Source organism: Micrasema longulum, unplaced genomic scaffold (genome assembly GCF_059751315.1).
Source record: "Micrasema longulum isolate JH-2025_06_02 unplaced genomic scaffold, ASM5975131v1 h1tg002280l, whole genome shotgun sequence".
NCBI lineage: Eukaryota > Metazoa > Arthropoda > Insecta > Trichoptera > Brachycentridae > Micrasema > Micrasema longulum.
In genome coordinates, this window is record NW_028279436.1 from 125,093 (window position 1) to 152,401 (window position 27,309).

General features: G+C 32.6%; 1 protein-coding gene and 1 long non-coding RNA gene across 2 annotated transcripts in view; both read left to right on the top strand.

The window, feature by feature from the left end:
- The first annotated feature begins 3,168 nt into the window (after positions 1-3,168).
- On the top strand, positions 3,169-7,068 carry LOC148272598 (uncharacterized). Its single transcript, XR_015824812.1, has 2 exons — positions 3,169-3,236; positions 6,748-7,068. It is a non-coding gene; the product is annotated as an uncharacterized LOC148272598 (long non-coding RNA).
- A 166-nt stretch (positions 7,069-7,234) lies between these two features.
- Positions 7,235-27,309, top strand: part of Wnk (Wnk kinase) — a 54,396-nt gene continuing 34,321 nt past the window's right edge. Inside the window, 8 exon segments of the mRNA XM_088239834.1 lie at positions 7,235-7,515; positions 7,518-7,667; positions 11,347-11,448; positions 12,908-13,060; positions 14,536-14,679; positions 21,313-21,421; positions 22,899-23,016; positions 24,979-25,081. Coding sequence (XP_088095960.1) covers positions 7,357-7,515; positions 7,518-7,667; positions 11,347-11,448; positions 12,908-13,060; positions 14,536-14,679; positions 21,313-21,421; positions 22,899-23,016; positions 24,979-25,081 — 1,038 coding nt within the window. The 5' untranslated portion in view covers positions 7,235-7,356.

Genomic DNA, 27,309 nt, shown 5'->3' on the forward strand with positions numbered 1-27,309 from the left:
AATAGGGTGGGATCACATTTAATGTGTAAGTAGCAAATTCACAAATAATTTTATTTCAGAATTCGATTATTTTACTGTCTATCAGATTGTTAAATAAAACATGGTAGACATTTTGTTAGTATTGCCAGTAATTATTTTTTTCAGTAAAATATTTTTTGAGGCAAAACATAGCATAGCATTACACAAAAGTATCTAATTCGCGCGTTTTTATTTATGTTTTCGCAGTCTGGTAACATTACGCATGCCACTTCACGCATACTGAATGTCTAATAATTCTATGCACAAACCTTTTTGACTTTTAATAATTTCAATGTGGAAGTTCAACGATTTTTTTATTACATACTTATTATTTTAAAATATTATTACGTATCCTATATCAGCGCTATGATTTTTTATAGTATTTTGATTTTGAAATTATTCCACCTTTGACATCACAAGTTCTCTTCCATGAGTTCTGCTGATTGGTGGGTTGGCTTCCTGTAAACCGGAAATCTATCACAATACTCTTTCATTGGCTAATTCAGAAGAACTAGTGATGTTGTTCAAAGTAGCTCAATTTTTTCATACATTTTTGAGAGATTTCACAGTGCAATTAAATGCTCTAATTTTTACTGCCTGAACTTCCTCATTGAATTAAACAAGTTTTTGACTATTAGAGCGAAAGAAAAAAATCATGCATTCATCTCTAAGAAAAATGATTTTTATTTTGTATGAAATGCATACACAATAGTGTGGGCCGATGATGTATGCAGTTTTTTATTTTTTTAGACATCAAAGTGAAAGGGGTCTAAAAAGTTGCATTTTGGATCACATTGAACGTAAAGATTATTTAAAAAAAAAATTTCATACTACTTTTGGCCCTCAACCGTGGTTTAAAGTTTATTACTCTCTGAACATTTTGTTAGTTATCTATATTGGTAAAATGATTTTTTGTTAGTAAAGATATAACTTAATCAAATTACAAATTCGAACACATTTTAAAATTACCAAAACGCAAAAAGTTTACACTCCGCGGAACTAATTCCGTTGAGCGCCTGGCTAATATTGACGAAAACAATGGCTCATTAAAACAATGTTACCCATTAGTTACAAAACAGAGTGCAACTCATGCCCTTAGACACTTATTTTATAAGGTTTGATGCACATTTTAAAATTTAATTGGACTGATTTTCTTACTTTAATACGAAATGACGACTGATCTAGTGCAAAAAAATGACTTTTTCGAAAACTTCAAGCTCTGGTTGAGAGCCAAAAGTAGTATTGAATATTTTTTTTGATATTTTTTGCATTCCGAGTAATCCAAAAGGCAACATTTTAGACCCCTTTCATTTTGAAATTAGGAAAAAATAATATTGGCCCACCCCAATACACAATAAGCAATAAGGGATTAAATCGCATTACCACTATGACAAGCAGCCAGCGGAATATTTTTTTAGTCACATTGATATAACGTTTGCGGCCCTTGTCTTTGTATTGAGCTTATTTCTATATTTTTCTAAGCTTTAGTGCGGAGGTTAGTATGATTTGGGTCTCAGATTTAAGTACAAAAGAGAGGTATGTAAAAAAAATACATATATTTTTTCTATTTAGATTGGACAATGTAGTTCTCAAACAATGAATGGCGTTAGGAATTTTAGTTAAAAATAAATATATGCCATTTTACTGTTTTAAATAATTATAATTTATATCTTAAGATGTAAAAATTGTTTTTTGTCATGTAAAACGTTACAAAAACGTCAGGAAACTAGAAATGTCATTTGTATTGTTATTTAAATATTATTTTTTTTGTTAATAATACACATTCTATTTTATATTCTTATATTTTTATACAAAATAAATATATTTATAATTTTTATGTTCTTTTTTTATTTATCTCCAAATATTTTTAATTAAGTTTTTAATTCCTCGATAGATAAAATAACCTCTCTAAGAAATACAGCTTTAAATACTTAGGAGTTCACATAACTGAAGATGGCAACATGCACAAAGAGCTCTCAACCAGCTTAGGAATCGCTGGAGCAACTTTTAACACAATGCGTGCTGTCTGGAAGTCATTACTCAATCAAAACGAAATGCTGATTATTCAACTCTTGTACAATGCCAGCACTCCTATATGGGTGTGAATCCTGGCACCTTACCAAAACTCAAAACACCATACTTCAGAGTTTTGAGAGTAGGTATTTGAGGAGATTATCAGGCTTAATGTTGTTCAATTTCATTGACGACTAACATTGAAGTCTGAGAACAGACACAGCAGTCTCCTATAATGAACGTTTTGAAGATGTGGCAGTGGACCTGGCTTGGACACGTGCTGCGCATGCCTCAGGAGAACCTAAACCTGAGTTGTCTCCTTGCACCTGCGGGCTCCTGCCATCTTGGAAGGCTGTTGAAATCGATCATTCAGCGGAACAAAGGGATACGGAATTGACATGGGAGGAGGCGCTGGCTGGCTGGCGATAGGGTCTCCTGTAGGCGTCTGGTGATGTCCAAATGCTCCACCTAGGAGCAGACATGGAAAAAGAAATCAGACAAAGAAGAAATACTTGTATTCGTTGTTATAAAAGTAAAAGGACAATTGTGCAGAAATTGAGTTTTTTTAAAAATCATGTTAAATGTTAACAGTTTCATTATTTATTTAACACTTTATATTCTAGTCATACAATTTTGATATTTGTGATTTAAGGCAATATCTTCCCACCTATCCAAGCCGTTTAATTAGCAAAAGTAAGCAAAAAATATGTCAAATTTATTTTTTAGAGCATCATTTAAGTAATGAACTAAAAAAATCATCCCATATAATGAACATTTGAATCACGCACGGAAGGTTCTTGGGTTCAATTCCTGGTGAAGACACGAAAAATATAATGTGATTTTTTGCGAACCTTGTATGTAATTCCTTGTTATGTAATTCCCTATTGTAATTGGGCTTCTGGGCTGTTGCCGTAAAAGAGATAAATACTTGAATTATAAGTGAAATTTCATCAGCGCTATTGCGAATACTCAAAGAATATAGAATTATCATCCTAGGTTTTTCACAAATCATAAAAAAAATTGTGGGGTACTTACCTAATTTCTTTTTGCCTGGTTAGATAACTCGCAAACGCACGTCAGCTGATCAAAGGGAAAAAAGATTAATTTCTATGATCATCGAACGTCAAAATTGTTTTTGTCTATGGATTTATCCTACTGTGCGCTGCGTGAGAAAAAACAATGGTGTAATTTCTAACATTTTTCTTGTAAGTATTTTTAGAACGCAATAACAGCGACCGGAACGTACGAGAAATAGCACAAATTTATATCGATAATGTACCGATTTAGTTCCGTCTGGCGCCTTCGCTCACTGCACGCGTAAGATAAGCAAAACCAACCAATATACCAAATGTCAGATACGATATTAATTGTGTATTTTATTATTGCACGTGAGTATATGCGATGTGTGCTTATATGTATTGTTGCACTGCGGCAGAGGTCACGCAGTTCATTTTTATAAATCATTTCCCATCGGCTCGAATCGTTTAAATCGCATCGGAATTTGACAGGCACCTCCTCAGATTTGCATGGCGTGTCGGCTGAAACTTTCTTAATATGCCGTTTGCTTTCCGTTTTTTACCGCGGGTCGGTCAAGATGCCGGCGGGGTTACACGCCTTTCCTCGCTTTACATCCGCATAAACAAAGCGTAATCGAAAATACTCGCGAAAATCTCGTCGAGGTAATAATGTTCAGTTGGACTGTTTTAAGTTTTCATTATCAGAAACGACAAACTACGCACTTGCCAGCTTTGTTTACATCAAATAATTTCTAGGATAACATTATCAACTAAATATAGCTAAATTATGAATCATCTTCTGCTTTTTAGTCTGAACTTTTTTAACCTTTTTTTTATACATTTCAAATGTCATCGGTTTTACGTTTTTCGAATTTTGATTAAGTGCGTTAAATTTCTGTAAAATAGGACTTTTTAATTCTGTACCTTATATAAAACACGGGAGTCCACGTTTTGATGTTTAAAATGTAGAATTATTGCAATAAACTATTTTAAATGTGAATAAAACACTAGTCATATTCTTTCACTTTTTGAGTTGAAATTAAAATCTCAAGTCCTTTTTGTTTTAATAAAAAAAACATCTGTAGTCCCGGATATGCAATTTAAACTTTATATATATTTAAAAAAAATATATATTTGGACCCCTGTATTTAGTAGCCCTACGTGTCATGTACAAGGCTAAGGTACTCGGAAAAAATCGCTTTTGTTTGTCTTGGAAATGGGATGTTGATCACTGATTTTGGTTTATTACCTTTATGAGTCCAATCACCATTGTTGCAAAGTCCAAGAACGATGGCTCGTGATAACTACTTTAAACGACAGTGTGGATATCTATTTAGGATATTCCATCTTTCCTGCATTCTGCTTCAAGATTATGGCGTTGTAAACTGAAAAATGGGCACTGAAATAACAGATGTTTGACACTCTGTGAAGAAATATCATCGCATGGACAATAGTCATCATTCCTTAATTTAAACCTATATAGGTAACTTCTTGTAGCTTTGTGTCCGGTAAAGATTTGGGTCGTTTCAAAAGTACTTTGGTGATGACGACGGAAGTTTGCTGCATCAGCCAGCGTTGGGTTTAGTGATTTGACCTGTAGAAGAAGCGCGGTAATGATCCTCCTAAAGCTAGGGTTTTCTAGGACAGCGGTGCCCGCATCTTATCGGCCGTAGTGAATGGCGATGCGGTGGACAGCCGTCGTAACGTCGACTAGAGAGTGGTTTCCTAGGGAAACGGTGTTAAATGGTGTTGATAACACCGTTTTCCTAGGAAACTACACTCTAATCACCGTTACGACGGCTGTCCACCGCATCACCGTTCGCTACGGCCGTTAAAATACGGGCACCGCTGTCCTAGGAAACCCTAGCTTAACGCTGCTGCGTACTTTGTTTTATACAGCGTTTAGCAAAAGAGGAAATTCTGAGAAGAAAGGTGCCGTTCTTTTACAAGTCGCAGCTCTTGCTCGTTCATCCGCTCTCTCATTTCCTACGATACCAGCGTGTCCTCTTATTCAGCTATTTTAATGTGTACTATTTATGCATTGGTCACTCAATTTTAAACAGGTTCAAAAAGGCGGTTCGAACGCTTTGAGCTGTCAAGGTGCAACTCAAACTTCTAATAGGCGGTTCGCAGCTCACAGCGGTTTATTGTTAGTTCCGTTCCAATTAAATTAAAAAAATTGTTGCGGCATTACCCAACAAACAATGTATATTAGATCCGATGCCAACATGGCTTTTGAAAAAATGCATTAACGTATTAGCTCCATTTTTAACAGATTTATTTAATACATCCATGGAGCGCAGCATTGTTCCGAGAGCCATAAAGAAAGCAAATGTAACTCCACTTTTAAAAATTCTCAACTAGATGTGGAAGATCTTTCCAGTTTTCGCCAAATTTCAAATCTTCCCATCGTATCAAAAATACTAGAAAAAATAGTTTCTCATAGGCTCGTTAACTATATCGAGCAGAATTCTTTATTTTCGGTAAGACAATCGGCATACCGACATTTTCATTCCACGGAGACGGGAGTGGTCAGAGTACTATCTGACATTATAACGGCGGTGGATTCTGGTAATCTGGTGTTGAAGGGTCTTCTGGACCTGAGGTGGCATTAATTTTCATGACATTTTGACATCATGAAATTTTCAGAAGGTGATTTTTACAATTTTTTGTATTAAAACGGCCTGGCTGTTTTAAGCAGAACATAGAATTGACCTTCCTGAATTCGATAACACTAAAATCTCATTTTTCAAAATTGTGGACTGGCTGCTTTCTGCATAACCACGTTTAATTATTTTACGTGGAAAGTTCTTTATGAATTGAAATTATCTCATTTGGTTCAAAAGTAGCATGTTTTTTTTCATATTGTTTTTATTTTTTGTAAAATGATGGTATGTTAAATAAATAATCAAACTATTTTTATCATTTAAAAAAAATAATATTTACATTTTTTTTTTTTTTTTGTTTGTTGAGGATTGGACGAGGTGTTAAGAATATCTCATCCTAGGAGGAAGAAAGTTTAGCATGTGGACTGTATTGTTGGGAAGTTAACTAAGTGCTGATGAGGCGTGACGTGTGCTGGAACCTCGGTGAAGCTGGCACAACTTGTATGGATCTGGCGGTCTAAAGGACGCAGGCACAGCTCGTTTGACTAAAGATTAGTTAAGCACATCACTCGGTTGATGTTAGATAGTGTACTGATAATATAATGTTTATTCCGGCACTCACGCGTAGCGTTATTGTTACATGGAGTGCGCTAGGAAATGGGAAGGACGGGTAGGTAGATATAGATTAGGTTGTGAATTGGTCCGAACATAGTTGCTTATTATTTACAACAAAAAAAAAGATTTATATGACATTTTCTAAAAGTTATTAATAACTGTTTGAAAAATGGGAAACCGGTTGTGGTAGAGTAGGGTTTGAACCTTGGACCTGTGTTCCGTGAGTCCTCGACGCTCCCAACGGACCATTCCCTTGTTTAAACTTAGTAAAAAATGTATTTATATACCTACTGTATTTTGCGGACGATAAAACTTATCGGACCGTAAGACCCGCACCCCAAAATTTATTCATAAATTTTTAGAAAAAAAAGGTTTTGGACGAAAGGACGCATCGGACCATAGGACGCACCACAATTTTGGTTTAATTTAATGGTTTGAAAAATACGGTACATAATTACATAATTGTTTTTTGTTTTCAGACTTAAAGAAAGCGAAGACCATCTTATTACGCCACAAATCAAGAGGGGGAATCTCCGTATCATAACCTAACATAACATATTCACTCTTCACTTACATAATATTATACACCACATAACCTACATTTAATACCCTTAAATTAAAAAAAAAATGTGATTTAGATTTAAACTAATTATTCCTTTAAGAATTACATATTTTTTCATCCATTTTAAAAATATGTTAATATAATTTTGAGCCTAGTAGAAGCCAAATTCAACACAAAAAAGACTGAATTTTATAAATATTTATCGCCCGCTTTTTTGAGTGTAAGTTAATAATCAAAATAATTCATAAAAAACATTTGAAAAATAGACAAATTTAAATAAATATGATTTATTTTTAAATATATTTAGTTTTTTAAATTTATTTTAGTTTATTTATCGACGATTGATTCGTTTGCGACAAGATAACCTAATAACGATATTTGAAATCAAATGGAGCCTTCGCGTTTTATATGCAATGAAATCATTTTAAAAAGTAGCAAACTGCCTTGCGTTTCTGTTTTCAAGGAAGAAGTTTAAATAGATGGGCGAATTTACTTTTCCCTACACTACCACAAACCCCTTCATAAAATGGAGAACATTCCTCTGAACGTGTCCGTTAGAAATACCAAGTCCCGGAAAGATAATCTCATCACGCGGAAGAATGACAAAAGCCCGGAGAAGGCGGTGCGGCCCGGCGGCAAGAGGGAGGAGAGGCCCTCCAAGGGGGCCGGCGGGGCCAAACGCCTCCCGAGCCCCAGGACGAAGAGTCTCCGCCCGCCTTGGACAGGCTGGAGCGGTCCAAGAAGATCCTCGTGGGACAGACCAAGTTCGGCTTGAGCAAACGAATAGATTTCACCAAATCGAGGAATTTGCAGATGCCACCGGCTAGATTCACACACCAGTATAATCATTAATTTATTAAGGAAATCATACAGTCTTTATATAAATACAAGGTACAAAAGAACAATAAAAAAGTAAGACCAATTACAGATTTCACATTAATTATTATGAAGCAGGAGGAGAGGGGAAAAATAATTAAATTCTAAAAAAAAATGTATAAAAATATAAATATTAAATAAAAAGTAAATAAAAGACATTGTATAGCTCCAACTATACTTTCCTCCCTCTCTCTCTCTGCTTCCATGAACATTTATATTTCTTAGTAAAAATTCACAACCAGCAATAATGAATTAGATGCAGGTACATATGAAAAAGATGTACATATGAATAAGTAAAATCAAGAGTTGAAATTAAAAGTTAAAATTAAAAGTTAAAATTAAGTGAAAAATTATTTTTTATTTTATTTGTTTCGATCTGTGGTTTTAATATGATCAATCTAAAATTAAGTATTTAAGTGTGTTTCTCGACTTGGAGAAGTACAGGGTGTTCTTTAAACCCTGTCACATCCAAAACCACGATGATCAGTATGAGCAAGAAGACACATTGGCACATTAAAATAAATTTTTAGAACGAATAAAATATTTAAAAAATCAAGTGGTTGCTTACTTCTACAGGGGAGAAACGAGGAGGGAGGAGTCTGATATACCGTCAACCGCGCGGCGGCGCCCCCCTCGCAGTACGCAACCATTTGTTTTTTTAAAAATATTTTCTTTAAAATAAATTCGTTCGTTCTAATTATTGTTTTAAATATGCTATCATCGTGGTTTCGGATGTGACAGGGTTTAAAGAACACACTGTATATCTCGACAGTGTTTTGAGTAAACGTTTGTAGACAGATTGGATTTCCTCACTAGGAAGGAATATGGAAGTCTAGGCATTTACATGGTAAAAAAACATGTTTAAATAATTTTATGTACTTAAATTTTAAAATTTCATAAATTTGTCGGCCTCGTGGTGTAGTGGTCAGCGCATTTGCCTGCCATGCAAGATGTATCGGGTTCAATTCCCGACATGGTTGTTTTAAATAAGTATTGCTCGTTTCTTCAGTGGAGAGGATTTATTCCCGGTGTTAAATTTAATCGACTGCAAGCAGCCTATCGATCAATTTCGAAATTTATATACACAGACGGGAGTGTTGTCAAGTTACGGAAGGTGTTGACCTCGCTCTTTCATGACATTGGTCGTAGAGAGTCAGAAAAGTTGATGCATGCCACGGGTTAGAGAATCTTACTGGATGTCAAAAATAAAATATAAAAAATAAGGAATAATTTAAAAAAAATATATTTATAGATGACAACCATGAAGTTTCGCATAAATAAATTGTCTATGTTTTTATGAATGTATGTATGTGTATGCGCATGGGTGTATGTACGTGTGTGTGTATGTACATGTGTATATATGTGTATATATATGTGTATATATATATATGTGTGTGTGTATATATGTGTATGTCTATGTATATGAATCAAAATGTGTATCCGAATAAGTTTATATTTTGTTTGTCTGTGCTCTATATAAATTTGTTAACAATTATAATATATTAAAATGTAATTGCCTAGCTTGGAACGGGGTATGTACCCTTGTTAGCTGGGCAAAGTGAACATGGAATTGTATTTTGATAAAAAGTGTGAATAAATAAATAAATAAAATAAATGTGAAAATTTAGAACAAGTAAATTCAATAAAATACTCATAATAGATTCTAAACTTAGCTGGAAAGATCAAATTATAGAAATATCTAAGCAAATACGGAAATCAGCATACATTTATAAAAGCTTAAGAAATATTTTGAATGCTCAACTTTTGAGACAAATTTACTTTGCTTTTTGCCAAAACAAACTATCATATTGCAATTTAGCTTGGGGAGGTTGCTCTCGTTCAATCATTGAACCAGTAAAAATAGCACAAAAATGGATCATGAAGATCATTCTCAAAAAACCCTCGAGGTATCCAACGGAAGATCTATTCGCTGAGTTAAAGATATTGGATGTAAGACAATTGTTTGTGAGGTGCCTACTACTTAAATTTTATGATAAATTAAGTGAGGTCAAAAGAACCTAACAAAATAAAAACACACATTCAGCAACAAAAATTAACTGTATTGTCCCATTTGTATCAACCCCCTTTGGTAAAAAGCAATACAATGTAATTGCACCAAAAATATTTAATGGTTTATTGCCAAATATAAAAGACTCAAAATGTAAAACAAATTTTAAAATAAAAATAACTGCACATATAAATAGTGTAGCGCGAGATTTTTTTGAAAAATATATGTAAATCAAAAAACGTAGTACTTTATATAATTGGTACACACATTATTTATATTTTTATGTATTTCATTGCTTTATATTTGTTTTATTATATATTATACTATATTATTTATGTTTATGTAACATGTATTCTTGGCACATATATGTACTTTATATTTGTATGATAATGATTTTTAATTTCTTACATTTAGCTAGGCATTTATAATTACGTAGTTTTAGTTTTTCTTTTTTAGGTTATTGTTTTATTAGTATAGGACTACTTATGCTCTAAAGATAGAAAATCTCCATCTTAGAACAGGCTGTGCCATGTTAGATGGAGACTATCATAAACAGAGAACACTCCGTTTTCATTTTACATTAATTGGTTTTATATAGATTCCCTGTTATTAAGTATGTATATTATTTTTTTGCAATAAATTTATAAATAAATAATCGTATCTCTTTGGATATTGACATGTTTCGTGTTACTGAAAGAATGCTCAGAGAGGATAGCTACCTTTTCCTTTTAATTACTGGCTATTTTTTAAATTGTATAGCTAATTTTTTTCTAGTGTTATGTATGCCTTGAATATTTTTTTTTGATGCACATAAGCATATTAAATTAAAAAAATTAAATTGAAAATGCCAAAAAAAAATTTAGATTTTTTTGGCTCATCTTATTGAACTTACACAGATGTTGTTATTTGCCAAGTAAGTAAACTGGCAATGTTGGGCATTCCAATTACGAATAGTATAAATTTATTACATACTACGCGAGGCAAAATTAGCATTTCACAATGGAGTCCTGGTCCCGACCCTGATGTATGGACTTAAAAAACGAGGATGAAAGTAGGCTGAATGCTGTCAAAGTGCGATCTCTGAGGCGAATGTGTGGTAAAACTATGTACGATAGATGTACAAATGTCGAGATCCATACATTATGTAAGGCTGAGATAAGCATTATCGACAAAGTCAAGAAAGAAGCTCTGCGCTGGTTTGGACATGTAGAGCGAATGGACAGCGAAAGAACGGCTTAAAATATTTACAATGCGAATGTTGATGGATGCACAAATAGAGGAAGATCAAGGAAGACATGGCATGACCAAATCCAACGAATACTTGAAGATGGACATGTTAAAATTTGGAATAATCGGCGCGCGTGCATGAAAAGATGTTTGAATGTAGAGGAAGTGAGCGATCTGTATGCAAAGATACAGTGATGTGGTGTTCTATCCTCTGCCTGCCCCTACGGGGAAACGGCGTGATGGTTTGTTTGTTCTATTACGCTTTGGTAAATTCATGTTAATTATTTTTTTAACCTGAATTTATGGACTGTGTTATTTTAAAACCGTGTACAACAAGGTTCCAGTGTGTTGTTTTTTTTAAAATTACAAATATGCATTTTTATGGGTTTAATTTTGCTTACTTTTCAGCTTCCCGCTGTGAATCACCACATAGTTCCCCACCACAACCAGCACCATCTCATCGACCACCATAAGGAGAAAACGGTGCATGGGAAGGAAAAGTTTAAGGTATTTTAAACACTTTAATAAGAGTTTAATATATTATAACACAACTAGTTTCAGGTAATCTGAATTACCCATCATCAGAGGTAAATATAAATTTAACTCTTATGATAAAATAAATAAAACAACTTTGTTTTTAACCACTAATTTTTATTTTTCACCGACCGGTTTCAAAGCAAAAAAACTTCTTCTTCAAGGTTTACGTAACTAATGAATTGATTCCTTTTTTTATTTCTATCATGTTCACTAAATACTACACGTGGACCCAACAAATCAAGTCTTTTTTTACCTTACAAGGGTGGTAATTTGATATCCTTATTTTCGAAGTAAGTCAGGAGAGGACTAAAAGAAATATTGTTTATTTGGTTATCAATTATTGTTTTCTTATTATGAATCGCTTTTTTAATTTCTAAGATTTCTAAGTTGTCTAATTTTAATATTTATTTTCAACATGAAGTACTTTTAATCCAGTGTCTTTATTGAAGTTATGATTATTTTCTATCAGATGATTTGCGAATTCAGAAAAATTATTATTATTTAAGCAACTTAAGTGTTCTTTTACTCTAATATTAAAGTTTCTTTTAGTTTTTCCAATCTGGCTGTCTAAAGTGACGCAGGCACAGCTCGCTTGAGGAAATATTAGTTAAGCACTACACTCTTTGATGTTAGATTAGTGCTGATAATTATAATGTTAATTCCGGCACTCACACGTAGAATTATTGTTACACGGAGTGCGCTAGGAAATGGGAAAGACGGGTCGGTAGATATGGATTAGGTTGAGAATGGTCTGAACAATAATAATGATGGATCACACACAAACTCTTAATTGCTGCTCCAATTTTATCTCCTTCCCATTTTTAAAAGCCACTTTTTTGTAAGAATATTAAATTTGTTTTTAGCTAAGCATAATATATCTTGGCCCGATGGCCTATAATTAAGTCGGGATAGAGTGGGGTTTGAACCTCGGACCTCTGTTCCATGATTCCGCGACACTAGCTACGGGACCGCAACTCAATTCAACTCCTCTTTTATATATATTTGGACCCCTGTATTTTACTGCCTTACGTGTCATGGTACTAGGAAAAAAATGTTTTTGTTAGTCTTGAAAATGGGATGTTCGATCACTGATTTTGGTTTATTACCTTTATGAGTCCAAGAATAATGGCGCGTGATAACTACTTTTAACAACAGTGTGAGTATCTGTTAAGGATATTCCATCTTTCCTGCATTCTGCTTCAAGATTATGGCTTGTAAACTGAAAAATGGGCACTGAAATAACAGATGTTCGATACTGTGTGAAGAAATATCATCGCATGGACAATAGTCATCATTCCTTCATTTAAACCTATATAGGTAACTTCTCATAGCTTCTTGTCCGGTAAAAATTTGGGTCGTTTCGTACTTTGGTGATGATGACGGAAGTTTGCTGCCTCTTTTATATTATCGTCATTTACATTTTCTATAGGTGGTGATTCCTACAGTGGACCCTTCCACTAAGAAGGGGGCCGGGGGCGCACACAAGGAGCACCACTACCACCACACGCCGGGGGCCCTGTCCATCATATGCACCCAGCAGAACAACTACGATGTACTTAACTCACTCTCCACTAGCGTTGCGGTAATAATTTATATTCATCAAATTCTTAATCTTAAAAAAATATATAAATCCTTCACATCTCTCTCTGTTTCCATGTACATTTTTGAAAAATTTGATTTATTTTTTATTTTATTTACAAGGTTTGGTATTTTTTTAATTTAAATAATATATGTAATTATACATTTTTACAGTTTTCAAAATTTCAATTGTTATGTGTTTACTAAAACTAAAATCCCACCAAGCCACTTTCTGTAGCTTGTTGGTGGAGATTATATTTATACTAACTTATCTTATATTATCTACATTTATAAAAACAATGAATAACAGATATAAATTAATAGCCGGAAAGATTAGAATATATATGTATATACAAATAATAATTTATATATTTTTTTAAATAAAAGAAAATATACGAAAAATTAAAATATTTACACATTAGCTACTATTCATATATAAAATTTTGATCGAGTAGCCACTCTCTTATTTTGCTCTTGTTACAATGTGAGTTAAATTTAAGTTCTTTGGGCAATAAATTAAAAATGCTAGGTACTAATTATTTGAGAGTTCTATTACCAAACTTTTGGTACTACCAAACCATCATTATACGGTACGGTTATACATTATGGTACTACCAAACCATATTAAGCGTGTATTAGTGTATTATGGTTATGTTTGAGAGGAAATTGGAATGTATTACTATTAAATTGTTCTAAAATGATGCAAAGCCACAGTAATCCTCGAACAGGTTTTGATTGTTTTGTACAGGAAAACATTATCACTTCTTGATGATGAATGTTTATGCCCCGCTTGGTAAGGTACTAATTCAAATAAAATCTCATGTGTTATTTTAACTCACCCGCCATTTTGTCATTATTTGCAATAATAGTAGGTATAAGAATCTTTGTAAAACCATGAATTTTTATAAAATTAAAACCAAAGAATAATTAGCCGACATTATAATAAATACGGAGGGATATAATCTATTATATAAATAAAACACGAGTGATACTTTAATCCACAAATTTGGAATATCCAGTGACCGGTTTCATCGCTTTTGCGACATCTTCGAGACTGGTATCTTTATTAAAGAGTTAAATGTATTTATACAAAACAGAGGTAAGGATAGATAATTCAAAGATATATGTAAGTAAATTAAATAAAGTTATTTTTATCTTAAGGATCATTATCAAAAAAATTTCTTTGGGTTAACTAATGAGTTGATATAATGCTATTTTAATGAAACAATGTTTGATTATGTCCAAATGCTTGCAGACTGGCTGGATTTCCTCCCTAGGGAGTTGTTCATATTTAAATTTATTTCAACAGAGAGGGAAAAATTTTTGAGAAGGGAATATGGAAGTCTAGGCATTTACAGGGCTTATGACCTGTCATTGGCTGGTTTAAGTGGCCACTTTACTGAGTTTAAGTATTTTATTTTATTTTTAGTGTCCCATCCTTCGTGAGTGTGGTTTTGTAAATAATATAATCTGTTACAGGCGGGGGCTGTGGATGTGGGGGCCTTCCGTCGGAGGGGGTCGGGTCAGGCCCCGCCCCCCCCTCCCATGCCTGACCTGGACGCCAGCGGGAACAAGCTGGTGGCACGTCTGGAGGACGACGCCTTTATATCGGAACAGGACCTGGTAAGGGAATAATCATAAATATAATATATGGTTAATTAAGTCGGGTGAATTGAGGTTTGAAATTGGTTACACTGGTGGAGTAGTAGGCAAAATATGTGGATAAAGTAGGCAAACTATATTAATTGGCCAAATAAGTTGTGTTAAATAAAAACTTTTACGTATTTTGTTAAGGATTTTTGGTTATACAGTAAAACTCCGTTTATTCAAACTCAAGGCATCCAAATTGCCAAATATCCGGATCATTATCAGGTAATAAAATAAATCGACTCGTGATATCACAAATGCGTTTTTTAAGGGTTATTTTATTTTATTTTTATTTTATTGATATAAACGGAAAATCTGCCTTTTACAAACATTTATAATATCAACATGTTTGGCTTAATATTTTTTTTTTTTTAAAAAACATGAATTTAAAAAAGATTTATAAAAAAAAAAGTAAACCAAAAATTATACAAGATTTATATTTAAAAAAATAACTTAAAAAAATTTACAGCATATTCAGTAGAAAGTTTAAGTAATAAAACACTCTACAGTAAAACAACAAGAAAATCATAAGTACTGTTTCACACAGCTAGGCAAAGTGAACAAAAAACTGGATATGAAATGCATGAATAAATAAATACAATTACCATTCACCATCTTTGAAAAAGTTCAAAAGGTTTGTTCTATAGGAACAATACCCTACACCAAATATATCAGATACGTGGGAATAACTATTGCCGAGTTCATGAAGTCTATTTAATACGGCATTACAAGTATACACTGTCCGTGAATTGTTGCTACAAAACGGTGGCACCTGTCTAGTCATTCTTCCAGGGTTAATCCAATTATCGTCTGTCACTCGTTAATCTGGAGAATGAGGAACTTCAGCCCTACAGGAAATTGGATGCAATAAATGTTTTTTTTGCGCGCAGTAAAAACTGGAGCATTAAATTGTAAAGCAAAGTTTCCTGAAAATGTATGAAAAAAACATTTAAATAAAAACAAACTACTTTGAACGACGTCACTGGTTCGAGTGAATCGATCAATGATAAGAAAGCTGCGAAAGGTTTAGTTACCGTAAAAGAAAAAACGTAAGTAAAAACTGTAAAATAACAATGGCAGAACTGACGCGCGAGACTAAGCGGAAAAGAACCTCTGAAATGTCACACACGGAGTTATTTCAGAAGTACAAATCTTTAAAAACTCAGCGCTGATAATACGATTCATAAAAATTGATAAAAATAAAAATTTGGCTTAGTTTAACTCTCCCTTCTCGGTGATGTGTAGCTAGTACACATTGCATCTTTTTTTTTTTTTTGATGGGGAAATCCATTATAGACGCTCAGATACCTGAATAGTGCCGGACTCACACCGGCTAAAACCCCCCCTTTTCTTCTCCCCCCTTTTTGCAATCAAACACCGTGTGTTCTGCATCGTCTTGTGGTTCATTGCAGTACATGCATCCTTCTGATTCGGCCTTTTTGATTTTTTTATATTTATAGAATACTCCATGACTTGTAAGGCTCTGGGTCATTCGGAAAGATGTTTCACCCATACTCTTATATCTTTTATAATATGGTGCGTCCATCTTCCTACATTGCATCTAATAAATATAATAAATGATGGGTTGAGATTTTCCGTATTCTTCCGTTATGCATTTACGTATCAGTTAAAATATTTTAAAAATAAAATAGTAAATGCTAACTGGGAGCTGAAAAAGCATTTTATCAAAAATAGGAGATAATTCACCAATACAGTAGAAAGTTTACCAATGTGTCGCATGTTGCGTTCGTAGTAAAAGAGTAATCTTAATAAATAATTTTCTCGCACACTCTTAACGTCTCACTCTCGATAATACGAGTATGTTCGGGAGCGAGAGAGTCAATTTCACGCGTCACACGCGCAAAGTTTCTGGTACTTCTCTCAGACGCTCGCCAGTAACTGCCCAACTTTTGTCGGGGGTGGTTCTGTCGCACGGTCAGAGAGCATGAGCTAATGGTTTTTTCACATTTTTAGCAATTAGATTATTACTAGCTTACTTACTTACTATTACAGATTACTAGCGCTCGTAGTAAAAGAGTAATCCTAATATATAATTGTCTCGCACACTCTTTACGTCTCACTCTCGATAATACGGGTATATTTGGGAGCGAGAGAGAAAATTTTTATGTATCACACGCGCGAACAGCAAAGTTTCTTGTACTTCTCCCTGACGCCCGTTAGCTCAGTTAGCTGCGTTAGTATGCGTTAGTGCCGTTAGTAGATGCCCGGCTTTCGTTGGGGGCGGTTCCTTTGCGCGCATAAATTAATGTTTTTAGCAATTATATTAAAAATATTATCACTTTTGTCTTCAACTATTGATAATTGAAGCAATTGCCGATGAACATTACGTTTTTCCGATTTAGAATCGGTCATTTTTTGCATGTGTAATGACTGCACAACACTGTAACGCGCGGATGTTTTTTGAACAATAAGGGAAAGGTTAATAAATAAAAGATATTTTTAAAAATCACTGAACTTCCTCATTGGAGTTTTACTGTGTTAAGTTTGCCAAAAAAGTTTAAATTTCGTAAATTAACCCGGCAAATATCAATGCAATCAGGATCGTAGTCAATATAATTGTCATTGTCTGTACCCATTGATTAAAAAAAGGAGTATTCAGAAGTTAAATTTGAAAGAAAAGAAATCGTGTGTCAAGATGAATTATTAAAAAAATTAATAATACCTACCAATAATTTTAAGTGCTAAAAATTCTCTCAACATTCTGTGGCAAAACGCTCCTAATCTAAGTAATTTCCTCGCAATTACCTAAATTGGCGGTCCTTAAAGTTTCTTTGTTTTCATTGCCCGAGTCAAGGTAGGAAGTGCAATTTGTTTGATGTGAAGATTGGCCCCAGAATAGACCATTTTGCTAGCCACTCGTATCATACGAGCCGTGACCAATTACATATTATGCTAATTTGGATTATGTAAAGTATAATCGCGCAACATAAGAAGATTATTGTCATATTATATCAATGGTAAAAAGGTTCGGTAACTTATTTATTGATTTAAATGTACAATACATCACAACTGCCAATAACAATGAGCATATTTTTTTATTTAAAAAATAAAAATTCTTAAGTTAGCTTCTATTACAATAGTGAAATATCACATACTATGAATATCGATAAAAATATATAAAACGGATTAACAAAAACTAAATTTGTTTTCAAAATCAATATGGATATTGTGGAGAAATGTTTTCATACATAACTTTAAAAAATAAATTATAAAAAATTAAAAAAACTACAAAAACGCGTCATGTTTTACAGGGCTTACAACCTGTTATTGGATAATTCAAGCGGTCGTTTTACGCACTGTTTAACGTTCGCCTTTCTGTCTATCTTTGAGCATAGTATTTCTTGAAAATGAAAGTCTAAGCATTTACAGGGCTTACGACCTGCCGTTGGCTGGTTTAAACGATTGCTTTACACATTGTGTAACTTTAACACTTCTGCCCATGTTTGAATAATATTTCTCAAAAATGAATGTCTAAGCATTTACTGGGCTTATGACCTGTCATTGGCTATTTTAAGCGGTCGCTTTACACACTGTTTAAAATTCACCCTTCTGTTTGTGTTTGAACATAGTATTTTTTAAAAATGGAAGTCTAGACATTTTCAGAGTTATGACCTAACATTCACCATTCTGCCTATTTCTGAACATAGTATTTCATAAAAATGGAGGTGTAGGCATTTGTAGGGCTTATAAACTGTCCTTTTCTGTGTAACATTTACACACTGTGTAACATTTACCCTTCTGCCGTGTTTATACATCCATATTTCTTCGTTTCTTTCGTCCGTTGATCTGTTGTTTTTTTTTGTAAGAGTTGAAACCTTTATTGATGTGAGTGAGATTCGGCGTCGGTCTCGTGGTGTAATGGTCAGCGCGTTTGCCTACCATGCAAGAGGTCTTTGGTTCAATTCCCGACATGATTGATATGAAATATTTATTTAAAGTTTGTTTTATTTCAAATATTTCATAGTCCCCGGACTGGTACCTGAAGCATAAGACTGATCATCTTACCTTCTTGTATTTATTTATTTGACGGACTTATGCAGTCTATTCTAACGATGGTAAATACAATTTCTTATAATAAATACAGGCACTAATAAAATAAAATGCAACTAAATAAAATTAAAGCTAGGTCAAAAAAAAAAAAAAATACTACCTCAAGACAAGATCCGGTCTATCTTAGTGATTTTTTAAATCTATAAAGACTTACACCAAAAAAGTCCAGATCTTGTCTCGAGTTTACAATACGACACAATCGGAACATTGGTGCATGCGAGCCATAGTTTGTGCTGTGTTGATCGAGGAACAGCACATTATTATTTCGCAACCGACAGATAAGAACATTGAATGCCACTTGTTCCAAACTTGTTCACTTGTTGTGTAACAAAAATGATCAAGAAACGCTGCGATTGGTGCAGTAATGCAGTGCCCTATTCACCATTAGGTGCGGAAAGGGAATGATGATGAGATTCATGCAAATTATTTCACCTACAAAAAAAAATATTTTTTCAATTTTTTTGTTTAAAATAAGCATGTCCCATATTTAAAAACAAATATTCATTTTATACGTATAAGTATTGTCGAGCGGTTGCATTGACATTGCAAAATGTTGCCATTCCAAAAATAGCCTCATCGACAATATGACCCGTCTTGTATGGTGAAGCCAATTTAAACTTTTATATAACTATCAAATTATCCAATTAGGGACCCAGCTACACCGTGGTCCTTCTCACAACAGGACATTATGTTTAACTGTGTCAATCCCTCCGCATCTGTCAAACGTTTCATACATCAGAGAGAGAAAAGAGAACGCGGAAAACAAATGCATATCAACCTCGTCAAAGGGCGGGAAATTTGACAGGAACCCGTCCTGTGGTCGCGTAGTTTTGTGAAATGAAGGAAATTTTCACTAAAGCGTCGTTTTTTTCGTACATTTTTGTGAAAATTCGCGTTGTGAAAATTAACTTGATAATAAAATAATTATGCGTTGATTCTTCTGTGAGAAAAAATCTGGTTTTGTGAGTGCTTTAAATAAACTTTAAAAAGGTTTTTATACTATGCCTTTTTTTTCTCATGAAAAATATTCTTCATGACATTATTTTAGTAATGAACATATACAACAACAACAACAAACCATCACACCGTTTCTCCGCAAGGGTAGGCAGAGAGGATATAACGCCATATCACTCTGTCTTTGCATACAGACCTCGCTTCCTCTACATTCATACATCTTCTTATGCACGCACACCGATTATTCCTACTCTTGACTGCACATTGAGAAATGCCATTTTTGTGATCAGCACCTTTTTCAGAAGGTGATTATTACAGTTTTTTGTATGAAAGCAGCCTGGCTGTTTTTGACAAAACGCAGAATGCTGACTGCTCTCTGCGTAACTATGTTCAATTCATAAATTATATACACGTGAGGAGGGTATTAGAAGCAAACTTAGAAACCTCCATTGAAGGAGTTACTGACATGTTTGCGAAAAACTTTTAAAAAAGAATTGTGAGATTTTTAATTATGCTTCACCAACTCAATGGAGAATGCTATAGTCCTTGGCTTGATTAAAGTGACAGCTGCCAAACTAATGTCACTAGTGATGGGAAATTACTGATCACTAATCATGTACTGATCAAATAGATTTTATCAATTTTTTCGTGCAAACATGAAACTGTTTCCGAAAATTGATATAAGAACGCAAAAACAAGCCTATTATAGTGTGTTTAAGACAATTATTTACTAAAAAATAAGACATAAAATACTTTTTTTCATGAACAACAACAAATGAATTATTTTTTTATTCGATCGATTTACATTGATCAATTTGTCCCATTTCTAACATTTTTGCAAAATGATGTAACCTTGTAAGAACGTCATTATTAATTAGGTTTATTTTAGTTTTTTTTAAACCGTTTCCGAAAATTGATATAAGAACGCAAAAACAAGCCTATTATAGTGTGTTTAAGACAATTATTTACTAAAAAATTAGACATAAAATACCTTTTTTTATGAACAACAACAAATGAATTATTTTTTTATTCGATCGATTTACATTAATCAATTTGTTGCACTTCTAACATTTTTGCAAAATGACGTAACCTTGTAAGAATGTCACTATTAATTAGGTTTATTTTAGTTTTAAAGCTGGTTTTATATAATTATGTTGATTTATATGTCAAGCGTTGTACTCATATTAAAAAAATAAATTAACATGCCTGATACGAAAGATTTTTCATGTGTCAATATAAATCACTCCTTAGACGTCACTACAAAGTTATGTCGTCACTATTGCTGACAACTGTCATTCTAATCAAGCTATATTTTAAAGACTATGAGTTTGCGGTGTCAAGTAGTATAATTGAAATCTGTTTTTGAAAGATTTATAGACTGGTTTGAATTACGCTATTATTTAGGTAGGTAGGTTTTTATGTAGTGTATTTTGGCATCAATCATTAATTTTTTGGTGGAGATTTCCAAGTTAGTAATATGTACATGTGTGCACATTTCAAGAATAAAAATAAAATACACATAGACCTCTTGGGCTACGGATCTCAACAATTTGGCCGTATTGTCAATATTATTCTTTCTCGCAGGAGGAGAACATCGAGATAGAAGAGAAGGGGCTCCAAGGGGCGCGCTCCCCGGCCCCCGCAGAGGCTACCGCAGCCGAAGCGGGACAGAGTGACGCTTCTGACTTCAAAGGTAATTAAGACTCACATTCATTCACGCATACACACATTCACATACACATGAATACAAACGTCACACAAATACAATTACTAAACTTCTTTTCTTATATATTATGTGTCATTATATTTACAGTGGATTTTTTTCAATTGGCTTTAGCATTGTTAAGATTTTTCTACTTATTTTGTTTATGTAATAGCTGTAAAAATCCCAAATAAAATAAATAAATAAATATTTCGTCATATTATTACGAGGCATTTATCTATTTATTCATCAACAGTTCAAAGAGCCTTTTTCAAAAAAATGTTTTACATAAATAATCACAGTGGTAAAAATTTATAATGTATTTCATATTTCATATAATGTATTACATTACCTGTAAAAATAAAGAATGAGGCAAAAGACAACAATAAAATATTATTTGATTTTGTTAACGTTTTGCCAATTAACAAACAGTGTCAGTATAAGATAATGACAGATCATTTCCTCGATTGCAATTTAAAATCCAAAATAAACCACCAGATCATGACCCGACAAGTATCGGCGCAGCAGCTGATGGTACCACGACAGAAAAACTACTATGGTGACAGAACAATGGGTAGTGTAGTACCAAAACTGTACAATTTAATACCAGCTAAAAATCGTGAAGAAAAAAATCCTAATTTCATTTAAAAAAATAGTCAAAAAATTATTAAACAGCAAGTGAAACTTAAGTGTGTAAATATATTTTATTCTTCAATTATTATTAAACTATGTACTTACTTATAAATTTTTTAAAAAATAATGTAATATAACCCGCAGACAAGCTTCAACTTTGCGGGAACAAAACTTACTTATTTGTTAAAATGAATAAAACTTTAAAAAATATATATATATGATAGAATAATAAAAATCAAACAATTTGGTGAAAATAAAATATTAAAAAAATATATTTCAACAGAGATGAAGAACATTTTAGAGAAGGTAATACAGAAGTCTAGGCATCTACAGGGCTTATGACATGTCATTGGCTGGTTTAAGTGTTCTATATTACCTTCTCTAAAATGTTCTTCGACTCTGTAGTAATATGTTAATATTAACAGGTTCCTAGAGAGTTGAATCCAGTCATTGTCTACAAAAATTTGGACAAACAAAAAATATATTAAAAAAATATCGTTATTGAAAAAATAATATATTATGTATGCTAGTTAGTGGTGGTAATCCGAATCTTCTTCACCCCCTAGAGAGTGAATTTTTTGAAGATTAATTTTTTTTTAATGCGATGACACTTTGCTTCATATAATGGCCACACTGATGATTAGACGTCAAATTGTGTATAAAACAGAAATAAAACTAATAGGGTTTGGTCAATTAAACCTAATCGAGTGTTTTGGGTAATGCTTAAGATCGCAATAATGTTCTAAATGAAAATCGTCATATTCATTGTTCCATAAATATATTGCAAATTGATTTAATTTGAAAATATAATTTATTTTCTACAAAATTGATTCAGGTCTGGTGTACGGTCCCATTTACGACCTAGAAAAGCTGGAGTTGCAGAAGAAACTGGATCGGGAGGAGGGACATAACGATGATGAAGAGGAACCAATCGGAGTGTCTCCGTGTGGAAGGTGATGATTATGATTTTTTAAGGCTTTTTTGATTTTTAAATTACAACACTAATATCTGTACCTCCGAGGCAGACGGATGCAAATCCAGAATTTGATGAAATGACAATTCGATTTTCGCACCCAGTTTATGATTGTGTCCATTGATTTTGAAGAAAAGTCTTATAATCAAAGAACCAATGTATCAAGGTACTAAAAATATAAATTAATGCTATAAATTATTAGAAATCAAAGAAAGTAGATTTTTTAGGCTTTTGTCGAACATTTGACCTTAGGATTTGCATCCAACTGCCTCTGAGGTACAGATATATTACAACAGAGATGAAAATTTTTTTTATAAGGTAATTTTTATTTTTTTATTTTATTTTTGCACCACAACAGGCCAGGAGGCCCAATTACAGCGGTGAATTACATCACAGAACACCCAGGCTTGAGAAAAATCACATTTAATTTTTTTTTGTGTTCTCACCGGGAATCGAACCCGGAACCTTCCGTCTGTGAGTCAAGCGTCTTGACCACTACATCACGGAGGCCGCCGTAATGCGTAATACAGAAGTCTAGGCATCTACAGGGCTTATGACATGTCATTGGCTGGTTTAAGTGGCTACTTTACAGACTGTATAGCATTCACTATTCTGCCTATTATTGAACACCTATATTCTTCATCTCTGTTGTGATATATTTATTTTAGTTGCTCCCTAGGGGATTGAACCCAGTTATTGTCTAAAAAATTTGGACAATCTGTTGATAAAACCAGCTGGTCCAAGATGAAGTATGAAAATTGAAAAATATTTTCAGGCGTTGCCTAGTATGTGGATGAATTAATTACGTCAGAATATCACCCGCATATTGATGCGGGGGATGAAAAGGTTCTAGCTCTTTAACAGATTTAAGAATGGAGGAATTGACGGAATATAGGTGTTCAAACATAGGCAGAATGATGAATGTTACACAGTGTGTAAAGTGGAAATTTAAATCAGGCAATGATAGTTCATAAGGCCTGTAGACTCATAGACTTCTATATTAGCTTCCTAAAAATGTTCTTTATCCTTGTTGTAATACAGTAAAACCCTATTTTTAAGTTTTTCAAGGAAGCAAGAAAAAAAGTGTAAAACTGAGGAAAACCCTTAAGTGAGGAAATGAAAAATATATGGAAAAAATAGGAATTACATAAAAATATAATTGATTTGCTGCTGAAGTGTACATATACTTCCAGAAAATTTGTAAAAACGGTGATAAGTTAAAATTGACAATATTTTTTTTTACCTATTTTCAATGATTTCACTAAAAATATTTTCATAATTTTTCAAACAATATTATGTAATCTGTTTTTTATTTGTTTTAAAAACAGAATGTTAAAATTATTTTATGTGTAAATAAAAAAATAAAGAAAGTAGAATTTTGAATTTGGATATTGTTTCCACTTTTATGACAACTTTTCAAACCATCTTTTTTATAACTTTAAATATTTATATTGTTGTGTTATAAACATCGCAATTTATGATTGCGTATCATGATTTGTACAAGTCAATATGACGTTTTTGTTTAAATGAAAATTAAGACTAACCCTAAAGGAAGACACTTAAACAAAAAGGTCAATTACGCTGCACCTGCTTTGAATTCAGGTTAGGTCAATAATTTATCCTTTATTAGTTGTTTATCTGTTTATATTCTTCATTCGCGTGGCACACGCGGTGGCGCGCGGGCGGTGGCATCATTATTACGGCATAATTTTGGCTTTTTTCATACATCAAATGAATTCCGAAAAATTTTGAGCGTAAAATCGGGGTGATAAAAAATGTAAAAAACGTTAATTGGGGGAATATTTATATGAGAATGTATGAAGAAAAATAGGTCCTGAACATTTCGGTGTAAAAAGCGGGAAAGCGTAAAATTGAGGTTTTACTGCATATTAATAAAAGTCAGTTTTGTTTTTAAAAGTTGTAATATAAATATTTTTTTCAGGTTTTTTAAATATGACAAGGAAGTTGGCAGGGGATCGTTTAAGACAGTTTACCACGGACTCGATACTCAGACAGGAGTTGCCGTTGCTTGGTGTGAACTACTGGTAATTTTACATTTTCATATTGAATTTATTCTCATCTATGTCTCTCTTACCTCGTCTCTGTCCCAAATGTAGGCGGTTTCGCCAGCTCGCACCACTGTCAGAGTTATCGGCGAAACAGTGTTACCGCCACTATCTTAAAAGTAAAAGGTATTTAAACGATTTGGCTGTCATTTCAGTATTGGCAGTAACCAACCATTTTTAATCTTATTTACCAATTTATTAAAAAATCTATAAATGAAACAAAAAATAAAAAAATCTTCTGCACAATTCACTATTTGTCGCTTACGTTGTTCTGTTGATTTTGGCTCGATATGGTGTTCAATCTATTGTCTGCCTACCCTTACGGGGAAACGGCACACTTTTTATTTATTTATTTATTAATGCAAATATATAATGCATATTACAAAAAATAATAACGTATCCCTAACTCTATGAGGCCAAGAGCCCTGTGTTGAGTTGGGATACAACAAATAGAAAATTTAAAATATAAATAAAAAATATTATTAAAGAATACTACAAATAAAAATGACTACATAAACGTATTTATTTTATTTATTTATTTATGACAAAATACAAGGTTTACTTTACATATTACATATTTTATTAGTATGAAATATTCCCAATCAGCAAAAGTGCTGGTATGAGGGGATATTATATATAATAACACAATAGTTTAAATAAAAATTCAATAAAATAACATCACACATCACTCGTCACACGGGCTGTAAGAACTGTTTTATTTAGGTGTTTTTTAAGTTCGCACATGTTTTTTTATATTTTTATTTAAATCTTAAAGTAGGGCACACATATCATACATATTGTTATGTGTGTTCTAATAATAACATTGCAAATATATTTAATTTATAAATTGTTTATCACATATGTCTTGACCATTATTTTAAATTTTGATATGTTTTTTTCTTCATAAATATTTTTTTCCATTTCGTAATACTTTTTAATTGCTTTAAATAAAATTGAATTTTGTGACTTTGCCTTTTTCCTAAATGGAAGTCTAATTTTGTTCTTTTCTCTAGTATTGTGATCGTGTTCATGCTGGTTCCGATCAATTTTTTTCCAAAATTCTGTTTTTTTATTAGAGTTTATAATTTTATGAACAAATATCATTGTATTGTAAAATATTCTTTGTTTATATGTTAATAATTTCATTTCATTTACCATCGACTTTACCCTCGTGTATCTGTTTTTTTTCAATATGATTCTAAAGGCTTTATTTTGTAATACAGTTAGTTTATCTATGTTTTCTTTGTTTGATAAAAATAAAATGCTACTACAGTAGTTAACGTGTGGTTCAATAATTGCTTTGTAAATAGTTTTGCAAGAGTCCTTATCAATAAATCTTCTGATCCTTCCCAAAATTGATATTGTTTTGTATATTTTTTAGATCATTAGAAAGTGCATAAACTTCAATAAACACCTGGACAACACGCTCAATAGTACTATATATAAATCTATGCAATGTCTCGCAGCAGTCTCCTGCAATGGTCTCTTCCCTTAGACATAATTTAAACGACGGTTTATTTGTTTGAATACAAGTTTATTTTAAGGGTCTGTTCTAATCATAATATACTTTCACACACTCCGACAAAAAGTGTGTGAAAGTACATATTTTTGTTGAGCTCATAAATGCAAGCTTTACCTGCCCACTAAAATACAGCTATTATTTTTTATTAATTAAAGATATTAACTCTTTTTTTCTATGATATATTTTGTTGCCCTTTAATAATAAGGAATATTTTTATTTCATTTAAATTATTTATTGACAATTCTTGATGGAATTCCACTGTAATGATGTAATAACTTATATTTACATATAAGTTATTAATTTAAAAAATACTTGGTACACTTCCACTTATTTATTTTGGTCAGAATATTTTTATGTTTTTTTATATTTTTTACAGAAAAAAAGTACCTTATAATCTTTTACAGAATATTTTCTTTTTTCTTTATTTTCTTTTCTCTTTCTTATATTACACAAAAATATTATACCTGCCTATTTATTATAGGAGCAAAAATTCATAAACATTTCTGGTATACCCACGAACAGGCCATGTCTTTGTGGGATTTTTTATTTACCATATTTACTGTCAATATGTATTTCGTTGCTATATAATATCCTTTATTTTTTTAATACTCTGTTTACCTCTTATGTATATTGTAAAAAAAAACAAAAAAATTAAAAAAAAAAATTAATTGTATTATTGATAGTT